General features: G+C 52.6%; 1 protein-coding gene across 1 annotated transcript; it reads right to left on the reverse strand.

Moving 5' to 3' along the window:
- Nucleotides 1–8,855: 8,855 nt before the first annotated feature.
- On the reverse strand, nucleotides 8,856–10,437 carry TMEM270 (transmembrane protein 270). Its single transcript, XM_069571403.1, has 3 exons — nucleotides 10,366–10,437; nucleotides 9,318–9,737; nucleotides 8,856–9,143 (listed from the first exon to the last, which is right to left on the reverse strand). The coding sequence occupies exons 1-3, from the start codon at nucleotides 10,435–10,437 to the stop codon at nucleotides 8,856–8,858; spliced, it is 780 nt and encodes a 259-aa protein (XP_069427504.1).
- Nucleotides 10,438–25,364: the final 14,927 nt, after the last annotated feature.

The following is a 25,364-nucleotide window of genomic DNA, read 5'->3' on the forward strand; positions in this document are numbered from 1 at the left end:
GCCCCGTGGACCCAGCGTGTCCAAAATCCCTGCCGCGTCCCAGCTTCTCTCCCCTACCCTGCACCTCCAGAGGGTTTCCGCTCCTTTCTCTCCCATTGTTTTCCTTCTTGGCCCTCAGTCAGAATCCAAAGGCCAGGCTAAGGCCCACTGAGGCCAGCCCAGCTAGGGAATGGGGGGCGTCGGGCTGGGGCTCTGGGATGCCTGGCCCAACCCCAGGAGTCTGGGGGATTGGGGGAGGTGTGTTCCCAGCCCTCTTGGTAGGGGTGGGAATCAGGAGCTTAGTGAGGGCTAGGGGGTCAGACAGGCCTGATTTGAATCGCTTGTCAGTTGTGCGGAGAAGGGATTTGCCTTCTCTGAGCCTCAGTTTCTCCGTCTGTAAAATGGGAGTGAGGCTAACAGCCTGCTGCCACAGTTGTGGCAATTAAGTGAAGTATGACATTACGGTCCATGTCCTCACGGCAGTACCTGGAACAAAGGAAGTACCCAGTGAGGACGGCTGCCGTGTCCATGCCCAAGAGTGGCAAAGTGCTCCGGGTGGGAGAGGTTGTTAGAAAGTATCAATGGAACAAGGCAGGTCAGTCTGGGCTGTCCAGTGATGACACCCCTGGCCCCAGAAAATCCTTTCCTCCTTCTTTCTGCTTTTTCCTCTGGCGGATCAGATGGTGGCAGAGGCGGACTGACAGAAAACCCTCCCCTCACACACAGATACACAGCCATGGAGACCCTCAGCCCACAGCCCTGGAAGCTCTGGGTGACCCTCCAGGCAGCGGCCCCACCTCGGGAGCAGGGGTGCCCCGAGGACGCTGGCCACAGAGCAGCTCGGCTCAGGGCTGACCCTCACAGCCCCAGCAGCCTGAGATTCCCGCCTTCCAGAAGAATCAGGGGAACTGGCTCCCACCCTAGAAAAGCCTGTCTCTGGGTCTGGAAGGCTCAAGGCAGGGGACCGCCCTTGCATGCCTGACACCTCATCTAAAGGCCTGGGGGGCAGTTCTAGGGAACAGGCCCCTGTAAATCAGCTGGTCTGCTTCTCCTGGGCTGCAGCCCTTCTCAAGGCCTCAGAGACCCCAAGGCCCCACCCTCCTCCCCAGTTCTTCTCTACATCTGCTCTCTGTCTCCTCCACCCATCCCACTTGCAGAGCGGCAGTGAGAGCGGGGAAGGACACAGACTTGGGAGGCAAACCACCTGGCTTGAATCCCACCTCTGCCACCCAATGGCTGAGTGGACCTTAAGCCTCAGGCTCCACATCTGTAAAATGGATTAGTAATAACAACAGTACCTCATCCCAGGGAGGCTGGAATGAGTTAATACAAGGAAAGGCCTCAGGGCAGTATCTGGCCCAGGGTGAACATTCAATAAATGCTAACCCTCATTATTTTTTATTTGTGTCTCTGTCTTGCATGTTTGTTGACTCAAATTTTCCGTGGGTAAGGAGGTGCGGAAGAAGGCTTGAAGTTCTGTGGTCTAAACTGCCCGTTGCTCCCAGGGCCTCTGAGCTGGAGGCTACGGCTATAAAGGATTCCTTTCAGTTGGGGCCAGTGATGCTCTGATAAAGCTTGATCACAGGATGCAGAATCGGCGGGCTGTGGGCTCACACCCCAGGCCTCAAAGGCTAGTCCAGCACCAGAGCTGAGGCCATTCGGGGTGGGGAGGCAGCAAAGCCCTCAGTCCTAGGGCACAGGCTGCCAACACTTCTCTGCTTTCCCAGGGCCTCTCTCCCCTGCTTGCCCGCCACCGCCTTCCATGCCGAATATCTGGCCTCCACCCACGGCTGTTTGTGCCTCGTGTCATAGGCGGCTGAGCCTCAGAACCCTGGATGTCTGGAGTTACAGGGCTGGAGTATAGTGATGGAAAACTATCTTAACACAGCTTTTGAACTCTTGGTGAGAACAGCCTCTGCCATCTTCCTGATGGTAAGCAGCCCTGTCAGCTTGGATCCCCTCCTGTGATGGGGAGCTCACCACCACAATCCCAGGAGAATCCCATCTGCTTTCATTCTTTAGGGTCCCACATGCCCAGTGAGGTCAGAAGAGCCATGCCCCACACTGAGGAGGAACAGTCCAGGCCACTGCTGGGCTGTTCCCACGGCTGGAAGGTTTCCTCCAGCCCAGACCTGTCTTCCTCCCCTCACGGCTCCATGCCACATCTCTGCCCCAGGAGCCCCTCACCCCGAGGTGGTCTTTCCTGCAGACTAGGGCCAGTGCCCTCCAGCCACCTGCTTTGCCAGGCTCTCTTCTCTGAATCGGGGGCCTCTGGGAGACATCTAAGCCCATCCTGCCAAGCACAGGTACTGGCAAGAGACTGGGTTAGAAAGGAAGTGACAGGTGGGTACATCATGTGAGGTGTGCTCCGTGACAGGCACCCAGTGAAGTTCCACCATCAGCTCGTGGGTGGCTCACCCTGCAGCGCCCTAGGCTCCTCGGGAGGGGCTGGGCAGGCAGGAGAGCGGGGGGCGGGGGGGGGGGAGGGCGGAGACTCTTTCAAGCAATGCCAAAAGCCTGCTGGCTGAGCTGGTGCAGAGTGGCAGCTGTCACCACTCCCAGCGGGGGACGTGTGTCTACATTATGTCACAACTCAGCTATTCCCCAGGAGAAGCCCTGGGAGCTGTGACTTCCAGAAAAGAAGAGGTGGAGGCGGGGGCTCTGCACACAGGAATCCTACCTCAGGGCAGGGCACCCCAGGGAGTACTGACTCCAGACCCCGCCGGACGTGGGGCGAGGGGATGGCCACGGGGATCGGAGCCTCCAGACGTGCAGCCTGCAGACGGGCCAGAGCGGCCGCCAGGGGCCAGATGGGCTGCATTAACCTGGGAGCAGGCTCCTCAGGGCCCAGATGCTCCGTGTTGAGCCGGCGAGCTGGCTTTGGGCTCCAGATGTGGGCCTGGGGTGGGGAGGGGGGATGGGTCACAGCTCCAGATGTGTGCCGTCTGAGCAAGGGATGACTGTGGGACTCAGTGGCAGCACCCCGGGGGCCCAGGGGCCTAGAGCTTCGAGGGCTGGGCCAAGGGGCCTCTCTGTTTGCATCCTCTCCAGCCCACCCACCACTCCAGCCCTTGGGCCTCAGGGGATTCAGGGTTCACAGAACTCTGACCCAGCAACTACCAAGCCAAGAGGCTTCGGCCTCATTTCCTGAGCAAGGACAGAGCCCAGGGACCTGCCCAGGGTCATGCAAGCCACGGACAGGCGGGACCCCAGCAGGAACAAAGGGTCTCGAGTCCCTCCGACCACAGGCAGCTGGGGGTGGGGCGGGGTGGCATGGTTTCCAGGACTGGAGGCCAGCCTCTCCCCAGACGCTGTCAGCCACACACTGGGCTGACCTGGGCATCCCTGGGGGAGCAGTAGGAGGAGGCGCAGCTCTGACCTTCGAGGTGGGGTCCGCGGGGTGGACGGACACATGGTCTAGGCCCAGGAGACTCAGAGGACGCAGCCCCCCAGCCTTCTCCTGACGCAGACGGGGCTGCTCCATGGGGAGGTGGCAGGGTTGGGGTTCAGCTCGGCAAAGGACCCCGGCCGACCCCAGGCACTCAGCCAACAAAGCTGAAAGAGGTGCTCCTGCTCCCTGAGCACCAGCATATGCAAGCCGTGTGCAGGCCCCTTACCAGCCAGGGTGGTTCCCCACAGCTCCAGTGCGGAGTGCGGGCTCCCCATCTCAGAGATGGCCGGTCCCAGAGGCGCCCAGGCTGGGCCAGGCAGGGCCGGAGGGGCACGGGGACCAGCCCTTGGCCCGGGCCTGCCAGGCTCTGCGGGCTGGGGGCTCAAGACGGTGTCTGGGGACAGCCTTCCTAAGGAAGACTTGGGTCAGAGGGGGCCTCCCTAGACCTGAGCCTCCTGTCGCTACACAGAACTTCCGCCCAGATGGTGGGACCGCCTCGGGAAGCACAGACCCCTGCCGCAGCCCCTCCTCGATGTCCAGAGCCGCCCCCTCTCCACCCCTTCCCGTAGACCCTGCAAGTGGGCTGAGAGGGCAAGGACGGAGGCCAATGGTGGGCCCTGGGAAAGCCCCTCTAAGCTTCAGTCCTCACGTCTGCACAGGGGCCCTGGCTCTGGGCTCTAAACCAGGAGGGCCTGGCGGCCCCGGTGGGTAGAGGTCAGAGGTCAGACCTACCTCCCGCAGTGGCTTCTGGGAATCTCAGCCTAGAGGCGGCCTCTGGGCCCGAGCGGAGGAGAGCGGGGTGGGCACAGCAGCCCTGGGGGGCTGTTGGTCCCCCCGCAGATGCCTTCTTACCCTGCCCTGGTGAGGCAGCCCAGAGAGGGTCAGCGGGGAGGCAGGCGGAGCGGGAGCCGGCAGAGGCGCTAACGGGTTTTGTCAGGCGAGCGCTCTGGGGAGGGGACCGCCCCTCTCCGCTCCCACAGCCCCACCTGGGGCCCATGGCCAAGAGTCGGGTCCTGGGGAGAGATGCTGGCCTGATTCTGCTTGACACCTGAAGGCCGGGGAGGGGGCTGCCCGCCCTGAGCCGGGAAGCCGTTTAGCCACGGTAGCCCCGAAGGCAAGGCCCGGGTGAGCCTCCACTCCATCAGGCCGCCATTGGGTGGCCACAGGGGGACACCCCCTTGGGCGGCAGGGTCTGTCCAAGCCTACAGGTAGCTCTGCTTGCTGAGCAGCAGAGTCCTGGGATGACCCCCAAGCCTCAGGAGGGGCCCTCTAGCATCCATCACTTCCTCCTCCGGCTAGAGCCCCACCCAGGGGCTCCAGGATCCCATCCCCAACTCAGGGGGCCCTGATTTCTCATATTCTCACTGTTCTGCCTGGGGTCTGCCTAGCACCAACACTCCCCACCATCCTCGGAGACGCACCTTGACAGCCCCCAACATCACTCTCCCTCCTGGGGACAAGGAGAAGCCTGAAAAGGGGCCTGACTCCCAGGGCAGTGGGCTCAGGGAGTGACTAGGACAAGGACCTAGATGGGTGCTCCGTGCAAGGGTCGGGGGTGGGGGGGTCAGGGTCAACGAAAGGCCTGGGACTGAGGAAGGGGCCCCTCACAATCATGGCTGGGCCGCCAGGGCCCTGTGTGTCTTGGCTGAGCGGGACCCCTGGGCCGCCAGGTATGTAACAATTCCAGCCATTTCCTGCCCTATTAATGAGAAAGGGGCTGATATAAATACACGCTCAGCATAAATAAATACAGGCCAGGCCCGGGACTGCATAGCAGACAGATTGCGTGGAGCCGCTGGCCAGCCCTGCAGCCAACTCCCCCCACCCTGTTCGCACCCCCACCACCACCGCCCCCCAACTTGTTTTCCCTCCAGCAGGCCAGGGCCCCTCCACACTCTCAGGCCTGAGATAGACAGACCCGCCCGCCCGCCCTCCAGACCTCAGAGCAAGACCCCCCGTGATGCTGGGAAGGCCGCAGGCCCAAGACAGAGAGAGAGATCGGGGTTTCCCAGCATCGCCCCGCCAGGCCTGGTGGGGTACTGTGTGTGCACAGACCCCGTGCAGCCCTATGAGGCCCAAGGCTATGGTTGTACCTGTTCACAGGTGAGGAGACTGAGGCTCATGGGGTCAAGGAACTTGCCCAAGGTCACGCAGAGGGGAGGTGGTCGGTCCAGGGTTCAAACTGCAGCCTGTCTGACCCCAGGGCCTCTGATCTTCTCACCGCCTGTGAGAAAAAGCCACGAGCAGGTTCATGCCTTTCTCCTCTTTCTCCCAAGCCCTAGCCCCGGGTCACCAGGGCCCCTGGAAGGCCCAGGAGCCACTTACATTTGTGGAGCCAGATCTCAGCTCATGTAAGGATCTATGGCTCAGCAGGTAAAGAATCTGCCTGCAGCGCAGGAGACACAGGTTCGATCCCTGGGTTGGGAAGATCCCCTGGAGAAGGAAATGACAACCCACTCCAGTATTCTTTCTTGGAGAATCCCATGGACAGAGGAGCCTGGAGGGCTACAGTCCATGGAGTCGGGAAGAGTCGAACATGACTGAGCAACTAAGCAAGCAAGGACCTGTCAGAGATGTACAGGTGACCTCCTCCCAGCTGGGGTGTCACAAGCAAGGACCTGTCAGAGATGTTCAGGTGACCTCCTCCCAGCTGGGGTGTCCAGGACACTGAGGCCCCTCCCCAACATTGGCTGTTCCATCAGGATCACCCAGTCACCCGACACTGCATAGACATGGAAACCGGGGCCCAGAGGGGCCACCCAGTGACGCCTATTATGTGGGTGGACCCCATCGGTGGCTGTAGGTGGGCCGTGTGTGTTCACGCAGGTTTGCATGTATATTGCGACTAGAAAGATGTTCCACACACAGTTGACTCTGTTTCTCTGAAGTTTAGAACCAGAGAGAAGGAAACATTTTTACCTTCACATCTCTGTCCCTGTTCTTTCTTTCTTTCTTTTTCTTTCTTTTTTTTTTTTTGGCCACACTACGGGCCTTGTAGCTCAGTCGGTAAATAATCTGCCTGCAGTGCAGGAGACCTGGGTTCGATCCCTGGGTTGGGAAGATCCCCTGGAGAAGGAAATGGCAACCCACTCCAGTATCCTTGCCTGGAAAATCTCATGGACAGAGGAACCTGGTGGATTGCAGTCCATGGGGTCGCAAAGAGTCGGGTACGACTGAGCGACTAACACACACACACATGGGGCTTGTGGGATGTTAGTTCCCTGACCAGGGATTGAACCCAGGGCCCTAGCAGTGAAAGCATAGAGCCTTAACCACTGGACCACCAGGGAATTCTCAACATCTCTGTACTTGTGGTAATTAAAAAAAAAAAAATTTATTGCCCATGGGCCCCACCACTGGTCCCAGCCTCCAGCCCATTCCCAGCTCTATCCTGGCTCCGGTCCTCTCTCTCCAGGTGGCACAGGTACTTGCCACCTCCCCTGCCTTCTTGCCTTTGAGGCCCCTTTCCACCTGCTCCCTCCCTCCCAGCACCCCAGGCCCATGGCCAGAGCCCTATCAAGTGCCATCTTGGTCCCTGGCCACTCCCCAGGTGAGCTCTGGGGCCTCCTCCCTGTCCCCCAGCCCCCACCTTCAGCAGGGGGCCGAGCTCACACACCTCTGCGCTCAGCTTTCCCTGCGTGCTGGGTGGGAGTTCCAGAATCCCAGCTGTGTTGACACCCCCCTACAGGTGTTCTGCCTGGTTGGCCAGCAGGGAGCCCTTCCGAGTCATCGGGCCAGGGGCAGGCCGAGTCTGCACCTGAGACTCAGAAGCAGGGCCTGGAAGTTCACACCACATCCACCCCCCGGCCTTCTGCAGGTTTTTCTATGAGAGGCAGGGCAGGAATCTGGCCCTAACTTCTCTAGGAGCCAGAATGGAGGAGAAGAATGTAGAGCAGAGCTCTCTGGAATGTCTTCCCACACTCATCGCCCCCAGGCTTGGGAATGAGTAAGGAGCGATCACTAACTCCCAAGAAACCACCTCTCTGCTCCTCACACAGAAGCACTGCCCTAAGGGTGGTGAATAGGGGATCTGACCCCCTGTGGCCTGAGCATGCCTCGACAGCATCCCCACCCCTTGAGCAGGACCTGGGCAGCTGGGGTCAAGGGCTGAGATACTGGGTGTTTCCCTCTCCCTGGAGGAGATGGATCTGTGGTTGTACTTGTGGGTGAGAGGGTGGATGGACGGGCTTCCTAGGTTGCGCTAGTCCTAAAGAACTTGCCTGCCCATGCAGGGGACGTAAGAGATGTAGGTTTGATCCCTGGGTCAGGAAGAGCCCCTGAAGGAGGGCATGGCAACCCACTCTAGTGTTTTTGCCTGGAGAATCCGATGGACAGAGGAGCTTGGGGAGCTACAGTCCACGGGTTGCAAAGGGTCAGACATGACTGAAGCGGCTTAGCAGGCCGGCAGGCAGGCAGGGTGGATGGACAGGTGGGTGAGTAGGTAGACAGGCTGAGAGACAGGTGTTTGAGTGGACAGATGGATGGATGAGTGGGGACATGAGTGACCAAGTGTATAAATGGATGCACAGGCCAGCTGCAGACTGGTTCAGGAATAACTCCTTTCTTCAATTTTCTAAATCTCTGAAATGTGAGGCCCTGGCACCCCCCAGAGGCCAGAGTCTCTAACTACCCATCGTCCCTAAAAACCTTGGGCATCAGCAGTCTCAGGAAGAAGGCGCATGGACGCAGATGAAGTGAGGGATTCTAGGAAACAAACAAACAAACAAAAAATTGGGTCCAGTTCTGGTTCTTGCTCTGACTTATTCTGGGACCGAGGGAATGGATGTTTAAGCTTCTAGGCTCAATCTCATCTGGATGTCTGCGCTGGTAAGTGATTTAAACAAAACTATGTGTGTAAAGCGACTGAGGGGGCTTCCCTGGTGGCTTAGACAGTAAGGAATCTGCCTGCAATGCAGGAGGCCTGGGTTTGATTCTTGAGTGGGGAAGATTCCCTGAGTAGGCAATGGCAACCCACAACAGTACTCTTGCCTGGAGAATCCCATATACAGGGGAGCTTGGCAGGCTATAGTCTTTTTTTGTTTTGTGTTTTCCTTAGAAGATGCCTGAGAGGGTTACCTGGCACAAAGCGGGTGCTCACAGAAAGCGATTTCCTTCCTAGAGGAAGCCCTAGGGCACACACGGCTTAATCACCAAGTCCTGTCCAACTCCTTGTGACCCCACGGACTGTAGCCCGCCAGGCTCCTCTGTCCATGGGGTTTCCCAGGCAAGAATACTGAAGTGGATTGCCATTCCCTCCTCCAGGAGATCTTCCCCACCCAGGGATCGAGAGCTTTGGCAGGTAGATTCTTTAACACTGAGCCACCCGGGAAGCCCCAGAGGACACAGAGGACACACGCACCCCCATAAATGCACGTGTGAGTGCATGCCCACACACGCACACGCACACCCCTCCAGCCCAGTATGGAAGAGGGACCGGGGGTGAGACCCCAGGCCAGACCAGACAGGGGAGGCACAGGGGATACATTTATTCTCCAGGCTCTGGCAGGACTGGCCTGGCCTCGGGGGCTGGGGACCCAGGGGGCGGGGTCTCAGGCGAGAGCCCCAAGGCCTTCTGGGGCTCGGCCTCCTGGGCCTGGGCCAGCTGGGCTGTGTGCTCAAAGGCGGCCTGCAGCAGGTGGGAGGCAAGGCAGGTGGTCCAGGTGATGAGGTAGGCCAGGTGCCAGGAGGTGAGTGCTACTGTGCTCTCCACCCACCAGTACAGACTCTTCAGCAGCGCCAGTGACCTCTGCACCACGCAGTTCTCCAGCAGAGCCTGGGGGCAGCGGGGGGGGGGGGGGGGGCAAGTGGATGGGCAGGCGGCTGTCCAGAGCTCACAAGCCATACTGCCTGGCCGCTAGGTGCCCCCCCCCATGACCCCCCAGCCCAGCCCAGGCCCAGTGTCCCAGGTTTGAGCTCCCCAGCCCAGCCGGCAACCGCCCTCACCCACCTTCCTGGGCAGCCAGCCCAGGCTGCAGCACTGGGCTTTCCGGTACAGTCTCCAGACCAGCAGCAGCAACAGCAACGCAGCCAGCATCAGGCTGTGCAGACACGACAGGAACAGGTCCGTCCAGGTGGCTGCAGACAGGCCCAGCTGCTCCCAGGCCCCCAGCCACTTTGGGGCCAGGCCCAAGGCCCGGGCACAGCCCAGCAGGCCTGTCCACACCAGCCTGGGCACCCGCAGGGCCAGGCACACAGGGACCTCTAGCAGCGTCAGCCCAGCCCGGAGAACCCGGCCCACGGGGCAGCCGGCGATCCTGGGGGGTGGGTGGGACCCCTGGGCCTCCCGGGTCAGCCCCGACAGCCAGTGGTTGAAGAGGAAGATCTTGAGGAGCAGGAAGTTGTAGAGGTGGGCCCGGTTCTGGACGAGCTACAGGAAGGGGAGACCGTTGTCACCCGTTGCTGGTCACTTGCCACAGGGGCCTGACTGTCCCGGGCTTTACGGTGCGGGTGTGGCTGCCAGGCCATCCGGTGCCAGGCCCTCCCCTTCTCAAGGCCTGTTTCCCCCACCTCATGAATGATCTTTATCTGTCCACTTGGAAGGACTCCATTCTCAGGAGGGAGATTTAGTAGGTGTCTCATATTATATTTGATTTTCTTTCCTCTGGGTTCCCCCCCCCCCGGCCCCGCCTTTTTTTTAGTCACACCAGGTGGCTTGCAGGATCTTAGTTCCCTGACGAAGGATCGAACCCATGTCCCCTGCAGGGGAAGCACAGAGTCTTAACCGCTGGAACACCAGGAAATTCCCTTTCCTTTGGGTTTCAATGGTTATTTACCACCCTCCAGACTAAGGTCATGTTTGAAAAAGAGGGGTGGGAAGGTCAGTGCTTAACCCACGGGAGTGCTCTAAAGAAAACTCTGCGGCTCTGCGGCTTGGGGGTGAGGCTTCTGAAAGCTATGGGATTACTCCAGGAGGAGGGCAGCCACCTCATTTCACCAGCGGCATCCAGCAGCAGCTTTGGCCCTCGCCCCCCTGGCCCTCATCAACTCCCCCTCACCAGTGTGGACAGCTTCACCACCAGCAGCAGAGTCCCCGAGAGGCTGGATCTGACCGGAGGGACTGCCTCCATGTCTGGCCCTCCTTTCGCTTCTCCAGTGGAAGAAGCAGGGTGACCTCACAGACACCGCAGGGTGGGGACCAAGTTACCGTGGGGACCCAGTTGCCACGAAAGTCTCCCCTTTCCTTGCCTCCTGCCCCATCACTTCTCAAGAACTGGGGTACTTGTCTTCCACATCCTGTCGCCTTCCTGATGGGAGACTGCTCCCAGAGACATCAACTCCACAAACTTCCGGTCAGCCCGGCACAGGCAGCGAAGGCAGCCCAAAGATGCTGTACCTCCCACCTCCTTCCAAAGCCTAAAGGACCAGAGACCCAGGAGACAGAGATCTTCACCCCAGGGCCGCAGGCGACAGGACGCTTGCAGGCAGATGGAAGCCTCAACCACCCAACTCTGAAAGCTCCTACCTAACCCCCTCTCATCCTTCTTGTATTTTGCTAAAAGATTGGTCTCATCACAAAGTAGAGAAGTCAGCTATAACCTTTATTCTCTGATCTGAGTGATGCGTCAGTGGCTTCCAAGACTCAGATGAGGGCAGGGGAGAGAAAACGTGCCCACAAAAGTCTTCAGAGCGTCTTGGAGAAAGGCATTCAGAGAGGGTAAGGGGGCAATTTACTGGGCGAGACCCCTGGGGGGCCACAGGCTGCCTGGAAGAGAGGTTTCTGGAAGCCGTGGATCAGAGTTAAAGTCTTAGAATTCTGAGAGAACGCAGAACCTTGATCACAGCCTTTCCTACAATGCTTTGCTGTCTGGGTCCCAGCAAGTGCCCAGAGATGCTCCAAGGATGAGGCTCTCAAGCCACTTAGAAATTTTTTAAAAGCGCGCCCTCTGGTGGCCCGTGAGTGCAGGGCACAATAGCAGTCTCACTCCCTTTCTCCGCGAGGACCCTCGTGCAGGATACAACCCGCCATAAAGAGTCCCTGGAAGGTCAGAGGTGACCCCTGCCCAGGATGGGCCCCGTTCGCCCATTTGTGTCCTCTCCCGGGGCGACAGCTGGGGTCCACTTCGAGGAGGGTGCAAAGTCCCTCGGCTCCGTCCGCTGCCCTTACCCCTCCCCCACCACCCTCTACAGTCCCCCAACGCTATAGCCCTGAGGGGAAGCTGGGGTTCAAAAAGGCCTCCTTCAGCTAAGTTTTGAAGGATGGGAGGGAGCTTTCCGGAGGAGGAAGGGTGGTATGGGCAGAAGGAACTGCATGATTCCAGCAATTCAGTATGGGTGGAGCATAAAGTGTGCTTCTGAAGAAGGAAATGGCAACCCACTCCAGTGTTCTTGCCTGAAAAATCCCACAGACAGAGGAGCCTGGCCGGCTGCAGTCCGGGTCGCAGAGTCAGGCACACCTGAGCGACTGAGCATGCAAGGTTTATTTCTTCTTTGGGTGACCATTAGTTTGCACTCAAAAGAATCCCAATGGGACTTCCCAGGTGGTCCAGTGGCTGCATCCAATGTAGGGGGCCTGGGTTTAACCCCTAGTCAGGGAACTAGATCCCACAGGTCAAAATTAAAGATCCCACATGCTGCAACTAAGACTCAGCACAAATTAATTAATTTTTAAAAAAGAATCACAGTTTACAGTTGTTTTAACTTGTATTTGTATTGTTATTTTAAAATACGATGGTTATCTTTATCAAACCAGTTGATTTTGTAATAATAAATGTCCACATTTGAATGCCCACATTTGAATTGATGCTCTCAAACTATGGTGCTGGAGAAGACTCTTGAGAGTCCCTTGGACTGCAAGGGGATCAAAGGAAATCAGCCCTGAATATTCATTGGAAGGACTGATCCTGAAGCTGAAGCTCCAATATTTTGGCCACCTGATGGGAAGAGTCGACTCACTGGAAAACATCCTGATGCTGGGAAAGATTGAGGGCAGGGGGAGAAGGGGGTGACAGAGGACAAGATGGGTGGCATCACCAGCACCAACTCAGTGGAAATGAGTTTGAGCAAGCTCCAGGAGATGGTGAAAGATGGGGAAGCCTGGCGAGCTGCAGTCTATGGAGTCTCAAAGAGTTGGACATGACTGAGCGACTGAACAACAACAAATCACTAGCCACAGGCGTTAATTTCTGCAAAAATCCCCCAGTCGGTAATGTGTTAGAAAGAAACAACAGGCCCAACATGGAGTCACTTGTGCTAAGCCCCACCAGGACTTACTGTGAGTGAGTGAGTGAAAGTCACTCAGAGTCCAACTCTTCGCAACCCCACGGTCTATACAGTCCATGGAATTCTCCAGGCCAGAATACTCGAGCGGGTAGCCTTTCCCTTCTCCAGGGGATCTTCCCAAGCCAGGGATGGAACCCAGGTCTCCCGCATTGCACATGGATTCTTTACCAGCTGAGCCACAAGGGAAGCCCAGGACTTAATATTTATCTTAATTGCAATTTCCACCTCTCCCGGGAGTGGAATTTTAAGCCAATTCATCTGGAGTTTTTGCTTTCCTCTAAGAGAACGCCACCTGACTTGAAATAATTCACCCTCTAACTTCCCTCCTCCTGCCTTGTACTTCTGTTCCACTCCTTGGAGCTCCTCTCTACCTGCTGGGCAGGATGCAGACTGTCCAAGATTATTGAATAAAGCCAATTCAATCATCAAATGTACTCAACTGAATTTTTGTATTAATTTATTTTTTATTGAAGGATAATTGCTTTACAGAATTTTGCTGTTTTCTGTCAAACCTCAACATGAATCAGCCATAAGTATACATATATCCTTCCCTTTTGAAACTCCTTCCCATCTTCCTCCCTGTACTCAACTGAATTTTGACTTTTAACAGATTTGGTGGCAGTGGTGGGATCCAAGGTGACCTTCTTCTGATGGCGTTCACGGACAATGAGAAAGACAGGCGTGGTGCCAGCAAACCCCTTTTTGACCGTACTGTCTTCTCAACATGTCTGAGGCCAGAGGAAGTTCATCGTGGTCATGAGCTCTGCTTTCTTTGCATCAAGTGCCTGGTCTAATTGGCTTTCTAGTCAGTTCCCCTTTTGCCTGGAAACCCCAGCTCTTGATAGTGCCCCCAGATTTCATGTTGGGAATTGCTGGTGACTTAGTCTGCAGTTTCCCACTTCTTTGAAATCCTTCCCCAAATTCCACATCGGGAAATGCGGTAGCCACTGTAGTTCCCCATTTGTTTGGAATCAAGCTTCCATCTTCACTTAGCTGAGGTCTTTTGTTCAAGGCTTTTCCCCCACTCCAGAGTTCCATGGGAATTCTTGGTGGTTACCAGCTGGAGTTGGACTGGGCCCAACTTGAGCTGGACAGGGTCCAGTAAAAACAATGGCTAACAGGAATCTCAGAAGCCAAAAACCTGCAAAATCGGTGGGTCCTGTGCAAAACACTGGGGATGTCCAAATCAAATTGACTAGGAAGAGAAGCAGTTAGACATCAAAGCAGATTGCTTCCACTCAAGACACCAGATCAAGACTTTATACTTTACATGAAACTCAGGACTTGCCTGGCAGTCCCGTGGTTAAGACTCTGAGCTCCCAAGGTAGGGGACTCAGGTTTGATCCCTGGTTGGGGAGTTAAGATCCTGCATGCCACAGAGCTTGGTCAAAAACAAAACAAAACAAAACAAAACACAAAACTCTCTCTTTTTCCTCTCCTTTACCCTGCCATTGGCCTGGAAAGATAATGACATCACTCATTTCTCAGGCCATTGCTAGAGGGGTTAAGTTCTGGAATTCAGAACAATTTTTTATTTCAGGCCAGAAGTTTCTTCCCCCATCTGCACTAAAAATCCTGAATGACCCTTGTGTGGAGGGGTGGGGAGGTGTTTAGTTGCTCAGTCGTGTCCAACTCTTTGTGACTCTTTGAACTGTAGCCCACCAGGCTCCTCTGTCCATGGGATTTTTTCATGCAAGAATACTGGAAGAGGTTGCCATTTCCTTCTCCAGGGGATCTTCCTGACCCAGGGATCGAACCCACGCCTCCTGTGTCTCAGCATTGCAGACAGATTCTTTACCTGCTAGGCCATCAGGGAAGCACAAAGGAGCCCTGGCTTAGGAGTAAATACAATGGGCAATCAGAACCCTCTCCTTAACCCTTTTTTTTTTTTTTTTTCTCCTTAACTCTTGAAACATTTCAGATTCTGTTTCTAAGACACTGGCTACCCAGCAAAGATCCTTAGACTCTCTGGCCAAAGTTGTTCTTGGTAACAGAGTTATCTTTTAGCTGAGCTCTTCTATGGCCAGCATCACCTACCATACCTAGAGTTAATACTTCTGGGGAAGCCAAAACTCAGTTACATAAGATCCCTGAGCAAACCATTGGCTTTTAAAGGTGACTGCTTCAATGGGGTCTTCCTTTGATTATCTTGATGTTGAGTGGTTTGGGTCTTAGAGACCCACGGCTCCCAAGTGCACTCTTAACACTGGGAATTATCCCGCTTGTAGTTAAAATAATATCCCTGGTACATTGCATAGCCTCTCTAACGCTTTAAATGCATATTCACAGCCTCTAGTCACCAAGCAAACTTCCCTAAGACAGGACCTCAAAAGAGGAACAAAGCAAATGATTGACTGAAAAATGGTGAGCCTGGAGTGGTGAACTGTGAATAGCACAAAGATTCAGCAACAAAGCAGCATCAACAAAAGCGGTGAGAACTGTAGGGCAGTTGGTGAGTGGTGCTAATGCCTTAAATTTTTATCCCATTTCTCAGTTAGGCTGAGAGTTTGATCAAAGTGGAATTGTTGAAAAGAAACAATAGGTCCAAAATGGAGTCATTTATGCTAAGCTCCACCAAGGCTTACTACCTAGCCTGATGACATTACTGATTCAGTGGACATGAATTTAAGCAAACTCCAGGAGATAGTGGAAGACAGAGGAGCCTGATGTGCTGCAGTCCATGGGGGTCACAAAGAGTCAGACATGACTAAGCAACTAAAAAACAGCGATTATAATTTCAGCCTTTCTCAAGAGTGGTGTTTTAAACTAATCAGTCTGGAATTACTTGGTGAGCCACTAATAAGGAAATCTGCCTAAGACTTCCTGACTTCCCCTAAGGGAAGATAACCCTGCCTAACTAGTCCCTTGGACTCCAAGGAGATCAAACCAGTCAGTCCTAAAGGAAATCAACCCTGAATATTCATTGGAAGGACTGATGGTGACGCTGAAGTTCCAATACTTTGGCCACCTGATGCGAAGAGCTGCCTCATTGGAAAAGACCCTGATGCTGGACAAGACTGAGGGCAGGAGGAGAAGGGGACGACAGAGCGTGAGATGGTTGGATGGCATCACTGACTCGATGGACATGAGTTTGAGTGAGCTCTGGGAGTTGGTGATGGACAGGGAAGCCTGTCATACTGCGGTCCATGGGGTCGCAAGGAGTCGGACAGGACAAAGTGACTGAAGTGAACTCATCCACTGTGTCTGTTTCCGTGTCCTGCCCCCTTCTGTCTATAAAAACCTTCCATTTTGTACAGCTCCTCAGAGTGCCTTTCTGATTGCTAGATGGGATGCTACTCTACTCATGAGTTGTTGAATAAAGCCAATTAGATCTTCAAGTGTGGGCCCCCTGGTGGCTCCGTGGTAAAGAACCCATCTACCGACGTGGGAGCCGTGGATTTGATCCCTGGGTTGGGAAGATCCCCTGGAGAAGGAAATAGCAACCCACTCCAGTGATCTTGCCTGGAGAATCCCATGGACAGAGAAGCCTGGTTGAGCTACAGTCCGTGGGGTCGGGAAGAGTCAACTGAGCACGCATGCACGCACACGCCACAGGAAAACCCAAACCAAGTTTCTGGGCAACCCAGTATTTGTTGAATTAATAAATGAATGAGTGAGTAATGGCCTCAGATATCCCCACTTGCCAGGCTGGAATAGGAGCAGAGGAGCTGCTGCAGAAGCCCGCCCCCGCCCTTGGATCCCGCAGCAGGGAGCCCTCCCCTCCTTTCTCTTCCCCGCCTAACACCTAGGTTCAAGGCCATGCGTGCACTATTGTGCTCAGTGATGTTAGACCACATCTCCCCTTCCTCAGAGGAAGGACCAAGTGGCATAAGGCAATCAGTGACCGCTGCATTGTCAAACGCCAGGCGGCGCCATTCCCCGGGCCCGACTCAGGCCTAGAGATGTAGGAAGAGTCACCTCCCTCCCAGTCCCAAAGCCTGCCAGGTACTCTCCCTGAGGGTGCAGGACGACGGCAAGACCGCAAGGGGGCGGCAAACACCTGGGGCGCAGGGGCCCAACGCACCTGAGCGCGCTGCGCAAATTGATGCAAAGTTTTCTGTGGCTGATTTTGTCCCTTTTCAGCCTGCGACAACTTACGTTCTGCCGAGAAGCTCGCCCGATGCAGGTCCCATCCTGCCTGAGTCGCTGGAGGCGAAACCGCTGAGAAATGTTGGGGACGAATAGTCTTTCTTCCTCGTTCCAACATGAAAACCTCACTTTATTTCAAATCTTCATTTTTTTTTCCACTCAGAAGAAGGCAAAATTGATAAATATGTCTTCAAACTTACTGTGACTTGCCTTTTTTTTTTTTTAACTTTCTAATGATGGCTTGATTGAAAATGCAAAAACCATCATTAAAAACTGATGAAAGCTGAAGAACCTATCCTGACTAAGGGAAAAGGTTTTTGGAATAAGACAGACTTGCAACTGAACTGACCTCTACCACTTAATCATAAATCTAAGCTCCCGCCCCAGGTCTCTTTATCTGTAAAGCTGGTACATAGTTTATATGTAGAATCTGCCAGGTGAGGCCTTGGGGAGGAGCCGATGAAATAATGTCTGTGAAATGCTTTGCCCAGCACTTGGGCACGCATCAATGCTTGGGAGCTCATGGGTGAGTGAAGTCAGCGTCCACAGGTGAGAAGGAATGCAAGGATTTTTTAAAAAACAAAATAAGCTACAAGTTGCTTTCAAATGTGTACAAATTTCTACAAAAAAATCACCCCGAGGGCATGCATTTTGTTAATTTATAAACCAATATGTGGAAATATTCACTGCAATCAAACCACTTTCAAACAATTCACTTGGAGCCCAAGACTAGATTGTAAAATTAAAAAAAAAAAGAAAGAAAACGACCATATTGAAAAGGATCATCGCTACTTTAAAATTAATGCAAAAACTTTATTGCACACAAGCACAAATGAAAATGCTTTAAACAGAGTTCTTTAAAAGGATATGAAGTTGTGAAACCATCCCATTGTTGAAAAACATTCATCACCACCCGCCAAAAAAAGTTTGGATAAATGGGGCAAAAAGCACATCAACGCCCACAACAGATTGTAAAGTCACACTGCATGGTACAAAAAACAACAATGGAAAATATAATTTTCACCCATTCATTTATTAATTTATGCAGAACCAATGTGTTTCACACTCTTGTTTTCTGCCGGCTCTCCTGGACTTCTCTCTGGGATCTTCCCCCACCCACCCACTCCCTACGCTTCCTCAGCAACTCCTCTCCCTACTTGCTCCTTCTGGCCGTCAAAAGGGGGCTTCCCGGGTGACTCAGTGGTACAGAGCCCACCTGCCAATGCAGGGGACAGAGGAGACGTGGGTTCAATTCCTGGGTCGGGAAGATTCCCTGGAGGAGGGCGTGACACCCCTCTCCAGTATTCTCGATGGGAAAATCCCATGGATAGAGGAGCCTGGTGGGCTACAGTCCATAGGGTGGCAAAGAGTCAGACACGACTGAAGCGACTAAACACACACTCATCAAAGGACATTTAGGGTCTTTCCATTTCTACTGTGAATAACATTGCAGTGAACTTGGGGTATAGATGGGTCTCCTCACAATCCTAATTCCGATTCCTTTGCAGCCACACCCAGAAGTGGGCTTGCTGGATCCTAAGGTAGTTCTAAGTTTAATTTTCTGAGGAAACTCCATCCTGTGTTCCAGAATGACCGCACTAATTTACATTTCCACGTGTGAGATGTGACCACGTGGATGGAGCTGGAGGACACTACTCTAAGAGAAATAAGCAAGACACAGAAAGAGAAAGACCGCCTGACCTCAGTTCCATGCAGCATCTAACAAAGCTGAACTCTTAGAAAGTATAAAGAGGGTGGCCAGAGGCTGGGGTTGGAGGAAATGACAACCCACTCCAGTATCAAAGGGTACGAAGTCTCAATTATACAGGATGAGTAAGGTTTAAAGAGCTAACCTGCAGCACGGCAATGACAGCTGACAATGCTGCGTTGTGTACTTGAAACTTGCTAAGGGGCTAGGTTTAATTACATCTTCTCAACACATGCTGACTGTAGAGGTGACAGAAATGTTGTTTAGCCGGATTGTGGAGATTGTTTCACAATGCATAGGTATCCCAAAACACCAAACTGTAAACATTAAGTGTATACAGTTTGGGGAGTTCCCTGGTGGTCTAGTGGTTGGACTGGGTGCTTTCACTGCCATGGCCTGGGGTTCAATCCCTGGTGAACTGAGATCCTGCAAGCCGTGCGACTCAGCAAAAAGGAAAAAAAAGTATACAATTTTTATTAAAAGAAAGAAAAATGTTCCTCACTGCCCCTTCACTTGATCATTTAAGCCATATTGTTGAAAGAAGTTGTGCAGCCACCAGCCACTGGCCACACAGCTTCTGCCCATGCCGCCCCACTGCCCTGGCCCGAGTCACTGATAAACTCCTTGTTGCTGGATCTGGTGTAGAGAGAGCTGGAGCAAAGCCAACAGGTAGTGACAGCCTGGAAGAAATGTGTGCAACCCGTGAAACAGTCCAAGGACAAGTAGCCAGAATTCACAGAATATCTAAGGAACGCCTACACATCAGTCAGATAAAATCAAGTGACTCAGTGGAACACCTAGGCAAAGGCAAGTCACAGGAGGGAGAAAAAAAAACCAAAGAGCCAAGAATGCAGGAAAAGACGTTCGACTTCGTTAGTTAGCGAGGGAGATGCAAAATTAAAACCACAATGAGATACTATCTCATTTGCAAAAACCAAGAAAGTCTGACGCTACACTGGGCATGGATGAGCTCACGGGGCTACCGGAGCATCGGACTTTGCCCATCTCTGAGCCCACAGCTCTCTGTTGGTTTTTCAGACTCTCAGAGTGGTGAGAAGGGTCCTGTACAAAACCACCCATTACTCAGACATGGGAGACCGAAATGCAAGTTACCAAAATAGCAGCTACCCTCACTGCACCTTTGTTTTCTCTCCATCCTGCTTCGCAACCGGTTGGATTGTTTTTAACCACCCCCTCAAGGGTTGCACACCCCAGCCTGAAAGGCACTCCTTCCAGAAGCATTCGTCTGTGAATGAAAAAGCATGTGAGAGACTGCGTGCGGCAGCATTTTTTCCATCACTAGGAAAAATGAATAAATATACTGGGTATATCGGGCTCAGGGATGACTAAGCAGTGGCTAAAATGAATGTGATCTATATGCGTCAGCATGGACAGGTCTGAAAAACATAGCGTCACGTGAGAGGGGAAAGTTACAGAGTAATAGCTGTGAAATGATAGCATGTGTGTAATTTTTTCAAACCCATTAAGCAGTATTATATGCTGTTCTGGACACAAGTATAGTGAAAATATTTTTTAAAAAAAACAAGACCTAGGGACTTCCCTGGTGGTCCAGGGGTTAAGCTCCGTGCTTCCAAGGCCTTGGAAGCACAGAGCTCAGGTTCAATCCCTGTTTGGGGAACTAGGATCCCACATGCTGCATGTTCTGGCCAAAGAAAGACGTAGAAGATCCCTGCCCGTTCGTGATGGTAGCTGGTTCCCTAGAGCAGCAGATGGAGGAGGGTGAGACTCAGAGGGAACTTCAGCTTCACCTGTAATGCATTCCTCTTTTTCTATTTTCAAATATTCAGAAGCCGTAATGACAGAACACTAACATTTGTTCACTCCAAATGGTGGATACCTTGAGGTTGAGAACAAGCCAGGCGAGAAAAGATCTGAAAGAAGAGTAATCAGGCCAAAAAAAAAAAAAAACCAGCAGTGCAAAGGCCCTGAGGTCACCATACCACGTTTCAGGATCAGCAGAGGCCAGGATCCTGGAGTGAAGAGGAAAAAGGTTAAGGATGAGGTTGGTAAGGAATCTGATTTGAGGTTAAGCAGAAGGGGAAATTCACCAAACTTATACTATAAAGACATCATTCTTGTTGGGCATATTTTATTAACAATTGAAACTGAGTGGTAAACACATAAGGTTATTGTCTTAATCTCTTCTTTTGTGTGTGTTTGAAATTTCCCGTTAGAAGTTAAAAAATAATAATAATGACCTCTGGCTGTGAGGGAAACGGACTGGGTATGGGGACAAAGGGGAGGCAGGGAGGCCAGTTTAGAGGTCGCTAAAGGGGTTTGGGGAAGGTGGGAGGGGCTGGGGAGGAATGGAACAGACACAGGATTTGCCCACAGACAGAATGTGGGATGAGAGAAAATTTGGGCTGAGTCTTTGCATGCCTAGTGGTTCCGGCGTCTGTGAAGATGGGAGGGGTTTGGGAGGAGGAGGCCCAGGAGAGCCCCCCTCCGAAGGGAGAGGTCAGGCACACAAGTCCACAGTTCAGGGAAGAGTCAGAGCCAGTCACCCATTTGGGAGTCACTGGGGGCTTCTCAGGTGGTGCTAGTGGTAAAGAACCCACCTGCCAATGCAGGAGACACAAGAGCTGCGGGTTCAATCCCGGAGTCGGGAAGATCCCCTGGAGGAGGGCATGGCAACCCACTCCAATATTCCTGCTTGGAGAACTCTATGGACAGAGGCGCCTGGCAGGCTACAGTCCTTGAGGTCGTAAAGAGTTGGAAAACGACTGAGGAGACTTAGCACGCACGTACGGCGTATAAATAGCATTTAAACCCACGAGACTGGATGACAGAGACCCCCTAGGATGTGGGTATTGATGGAGGAGAAAGAGGGCCCAGGACAAGCCTGGGGGGCCCCTCCTATTACAGGTGGACGAGAGGAGAGGAGGAGGCAGCAGGAAAGGAGACCAGAAGAAGCAGCTTCTCAGGAAGGAGAACACACCAGAGAAGGGATGTTCCTCTCCCCTCATTCTCTGAGCTCCACAACCTATAATCCCCATGGCAGTCCCTGATGCTGCTCAGAATCCAGCTCTTTCGTAAATAATAGCAACAGCCTCGGACCTCGCAGTCACCGTGTCCACTCTCACTATCTTTATTTTTGACTGAAACAGGTCTTAGTTGAGGTATGCAAGATCTTTACTTGCGGCATGGGAACTCTTAGTTTCGGCTTGGGCACGTAGGATCTAGTTCCCTGACCAGGGATCGAACCCGGGGACCCCTGTCTTGGGAGCACAGAGTCTTCACCACTGGGCCACCAGGGACGTCCCCACTCTCACCATTTTTGTCAAACGCAGATCTGACACTGTAACTCCCTGCAACTCATTCAAGGTTAGAAACCAAGACCTCAGCCTGGTAACCGCGCTCCCCTCGGCCTGGGTTCTGCACGCGGCAGCTGCTCCACCCGCAAATACGCCCACATCGAGAAGCAGGCCCTGCAACTTGGACCAACAGCCATTCCCCCTCCCTCCTCCCTGGACACCCTGCTTGCCTCCCGCAACCCAGCCTGGAAGTACCAGACCTTGCTTTCCCGGTCTCTGGAGTTTCTGGGAAAACATCTTCCCCCAAAGGACAAGAGAGAGACCAGGAGACAAGGCCCTCTGCAGCCCACCTTGGGGTTTTGTCTGTGAGGACACACGAGCGCCTGAGCTGCTGTCACTGTCTTGGGACCAGAAGGGGCTCCCAGAGCAAACGCACGGCACAAACCAGCAAACCAGAGAATGGACTTTGAGTCCTGGGAGAAATCAGTTGCGCTTTGGTTTTGCTAACCACTGGACTTCCTGTCAGAGGAAACGGCAACCCGCTGCTTACTCCACCTCGGGCAAGTTTGTGGTTTTGACACTTGCACTCAGAAACTTCTCAGCTGGAGTTGGGGACTGACTGCTGGCAGGGTTGGGGCTTCCATTTGGATGATGAGCATGGTCTTAGATTAACTGTGCTGATGCTTATATAGATTGGAATAGACTAGAAAGCATCCAACTGGCGGTGTATGAATTTTACCAATGAAATTGATGAGAAAGCCAAAAAAAAAAAGCACCATCTCAACTGACCTCCATATGTTCATGCATGTGCACACCCAGCCTCACATGCCTGACCCCCGAAAAGTAGTGGCTTTTCCCCTAGAGCTCATCTCCAGGTCTTCCTTCATTGCCTCCTCGCCCTGGCCCACTCCCTCTGGCCACAGATGACTCTGGCCTTTCTCCTCCACCACCAGCAACCCCTGACCTGTGGCTTGTACATCTGAGATCCGACGGTAGCTTTGAAAGATGAGCAGCTGCTGTTACTGAGGCAGGAGCTACGTTGACCCCAGGCTAGTCAGCCATGCCCTGTAGACAGATGAGCCGAGATAGCGGGAGCCAGAGAAGAGCCGAGCCTTGCCCAGATAAGACATGGAGACCACATATTTCTCATTCCTGAGGTCAAGGAGCCCTTCCTAACTACACATGTGCAGAAAGGCTCCTTGAAGGTCAAAAAGGTAGGGGGCACCACTCTATAGGAAGTGATGTCAACCTACCTATAAGGCTCTTTGCTAGAATCCATCTTGACTAACAGATGTGCGTGCACACATGGAAGGGCCCTGAGATATACACCAAATACAGCCTCAGAACTTGGCAAACCGAAATGACTGGCCAAGGGAAATCCGGAAGAAACTCCCCTGAAAGTAATTTGGGCGGAATTTGAGTCAGTCCTAATGAGGTGGATGAACCTAGAGCCTACTAAACAGAGTGAAGTAAGTCAGAAAGAGAAAGACAAATATTGTATACTAGCGCATATATATGGAATCTAGAAAGACGGTGCTGATGAACCTGTTGGAAGAGCAATAATGGACACACAGACATAAAGAACAGACTTACGGACACAGCTGAGGGGCAAGAAGGAGAGGGTGGGATGTATGGCGAGAGTAACATGGAAACACACATTCAGTTCAGTTCAGTCACTCAGTCGTGTCTGACTCTTTGCGACCCCATGAATCGCAGCACGCCAGGCCTCCCTGTCCATCACCATCTCCTGGAGTTCACTCAGACTCACGTCCATCGAGTCTGTGATGCCATCCAGCCATCTCATCCTCGGTCATCCCCTTCTCCTCCTGCCCTCAATCCCTCCCAGCATCAGAGTCTTTTCCAAGGAGTCAGCTCTTCACATGAGGTGGCCAAAGTACTGGAGCTTCGGCTTTAACATCGTTCCTTCCAAAGAAATCCCAGGGTTGATCTCCTTCAGAATGGACTGGTTGGATCTCCTTGCAGTCCAAGGGACTCTCAAGAGTCTTCTCCAACACCACAGTTCAAAAGCATCAATTCTTCAGTGCTCAGCCTTCTTCACAGTCCAACTCTCACATCCATACATGACCACAGGAAAAACCATAGCCTTGACTAGACGGACCTTAGTCGGCAAAGTAATGTCTCTGCTTTTGAATATACTATCTAGGTTGGTCATAACTTTTCTTCCAAGGAGTAAGCGTCTTTTAATTTCATGGCTGCAGTCACCATCTGCAGTGATTTTGGAGCCCAGAAAAATAAAGTCTGACACTGTTTCCACTGTTTCCCCATCTATTCCCATGAAGTGATGGAACCAGATGCCATGATCTTCGTTTTCTGAATGTTGAGCTTTAAGCCAACTTTTTCACTCTCCTCTTTCACTTTCATCAAGAGGCTTTTTAGTTCCTCTTCACTTTCTGCCATAAGGGTGGTGTCATCTGCATATCTGAGGTTATTGATATTTCTCCCGGCAATCTTGATTCCAGCTTGTGTTTCTTCCAGTCCAGTGTTTCTCATGGTGTACTCTGCATAGAAGTTAAATAAGCAGGGTGACAATATACAGCCTTGACGTACTCCTTTTCCTATTTGGAACCAGTCTGTTGTTCCATGTCCAGTTCTAACTGTTGCTTCCTGACCTGCATACAGATTTCTCAAGAGGCAGGTCAGGTGGTCTGGTATTCCCATCTCTTTCAGAATTCTCCACAGTTTATTGTGATCCACACAGTCAAAGGCTTTGGCATAGTCAAGAAAGCAGAAATAGATGTTTTTCTGGAACTCTCTTGCTTTTTCCATGATCCAGCGGATGTTGGCAATTTGATCTCTGGTTCCTCTGCCTTTTCTAAAACCAGCTTGAGCATCAGGGAGTTCACGGTTCACGTATTGCTGAAGTCTGGCTTGGAGAATTTTGAGCATTACTTTACCAGCATGTGAGATGAGTGCAGTTGTGCGGTAGTTTGAGCATTCTTTGGCATCGCCTTTCTGTGGAATTGGGATGAAAACCGACCTTTTCCAGTCCTGTGGCCACTGCTGAGTTTTCCAAACTTGCTGGCATATTGAGTACAGCACTTTCACAGCATCATCTTTCAGGATTTGAAACAGCTCAACTGAAATTCTATCACCTCCACTAGCTTTGTTTGTAGTGATGCTTTCTAAGGCCCACTTGACTTCACATTCCAGGATGTCTGGCTCTAGATTAGTGATCACATCATCAGGATTATCTGAGTCGTGAAGATCTTTTTTGTACAGTTCTTCCGTGTATTCCTGCCACCTCTTCTTAATATCTTCTGCTTCTGTTAAGTCCAGACCATTTCTGTCCTTTATCGAGGCCATCCTTGCATGAAATGTTCCCTTGGTATCTCTAATTTTCTTGAAACGATCTCTAGTCTTTCCCATTCTGTTGTTTTCCTCTATTTCTTTGCATTGATGGCTGAAGAAGGCTTTCTTATCTCTTCTTGCTATTCTTTGGAACTCTGCATTCAGATGCTTATATCTTTCCTTTTCTCCTTTCTTCTTTTCACAGCTATTTGTAAGGCCTCCCCAGACAGCCATTTTGCTTTTTTGCATTTTTTTTTTCCCATGGGGATGGTCTTGATCCCTGTCTCCTGTACAATGTCACGAACCTCAGTTCATCAGGCACTCTATCTATCAGATCTAGGCCCTTGAATCTATTTCTCACTTCCACTGTATAATCATAAGGGATTTGATTTAG

Source organism: Ovis canadensis, chromosome 24, assembly GCF_042477335.2.
Source record: "Ovis canadensis isolate MfBH-ARS-UI-01 breed Bighorn chromosome 24, ARS-UI_OviCan_v2, whole genome shotgun sequence".
NCBI classification, from domain to species: Eukaryota; Metazoa; Chordata; class Mammalia; order Artiodactyla; family Bovidae; genus Ovis; species Ovis canadensis.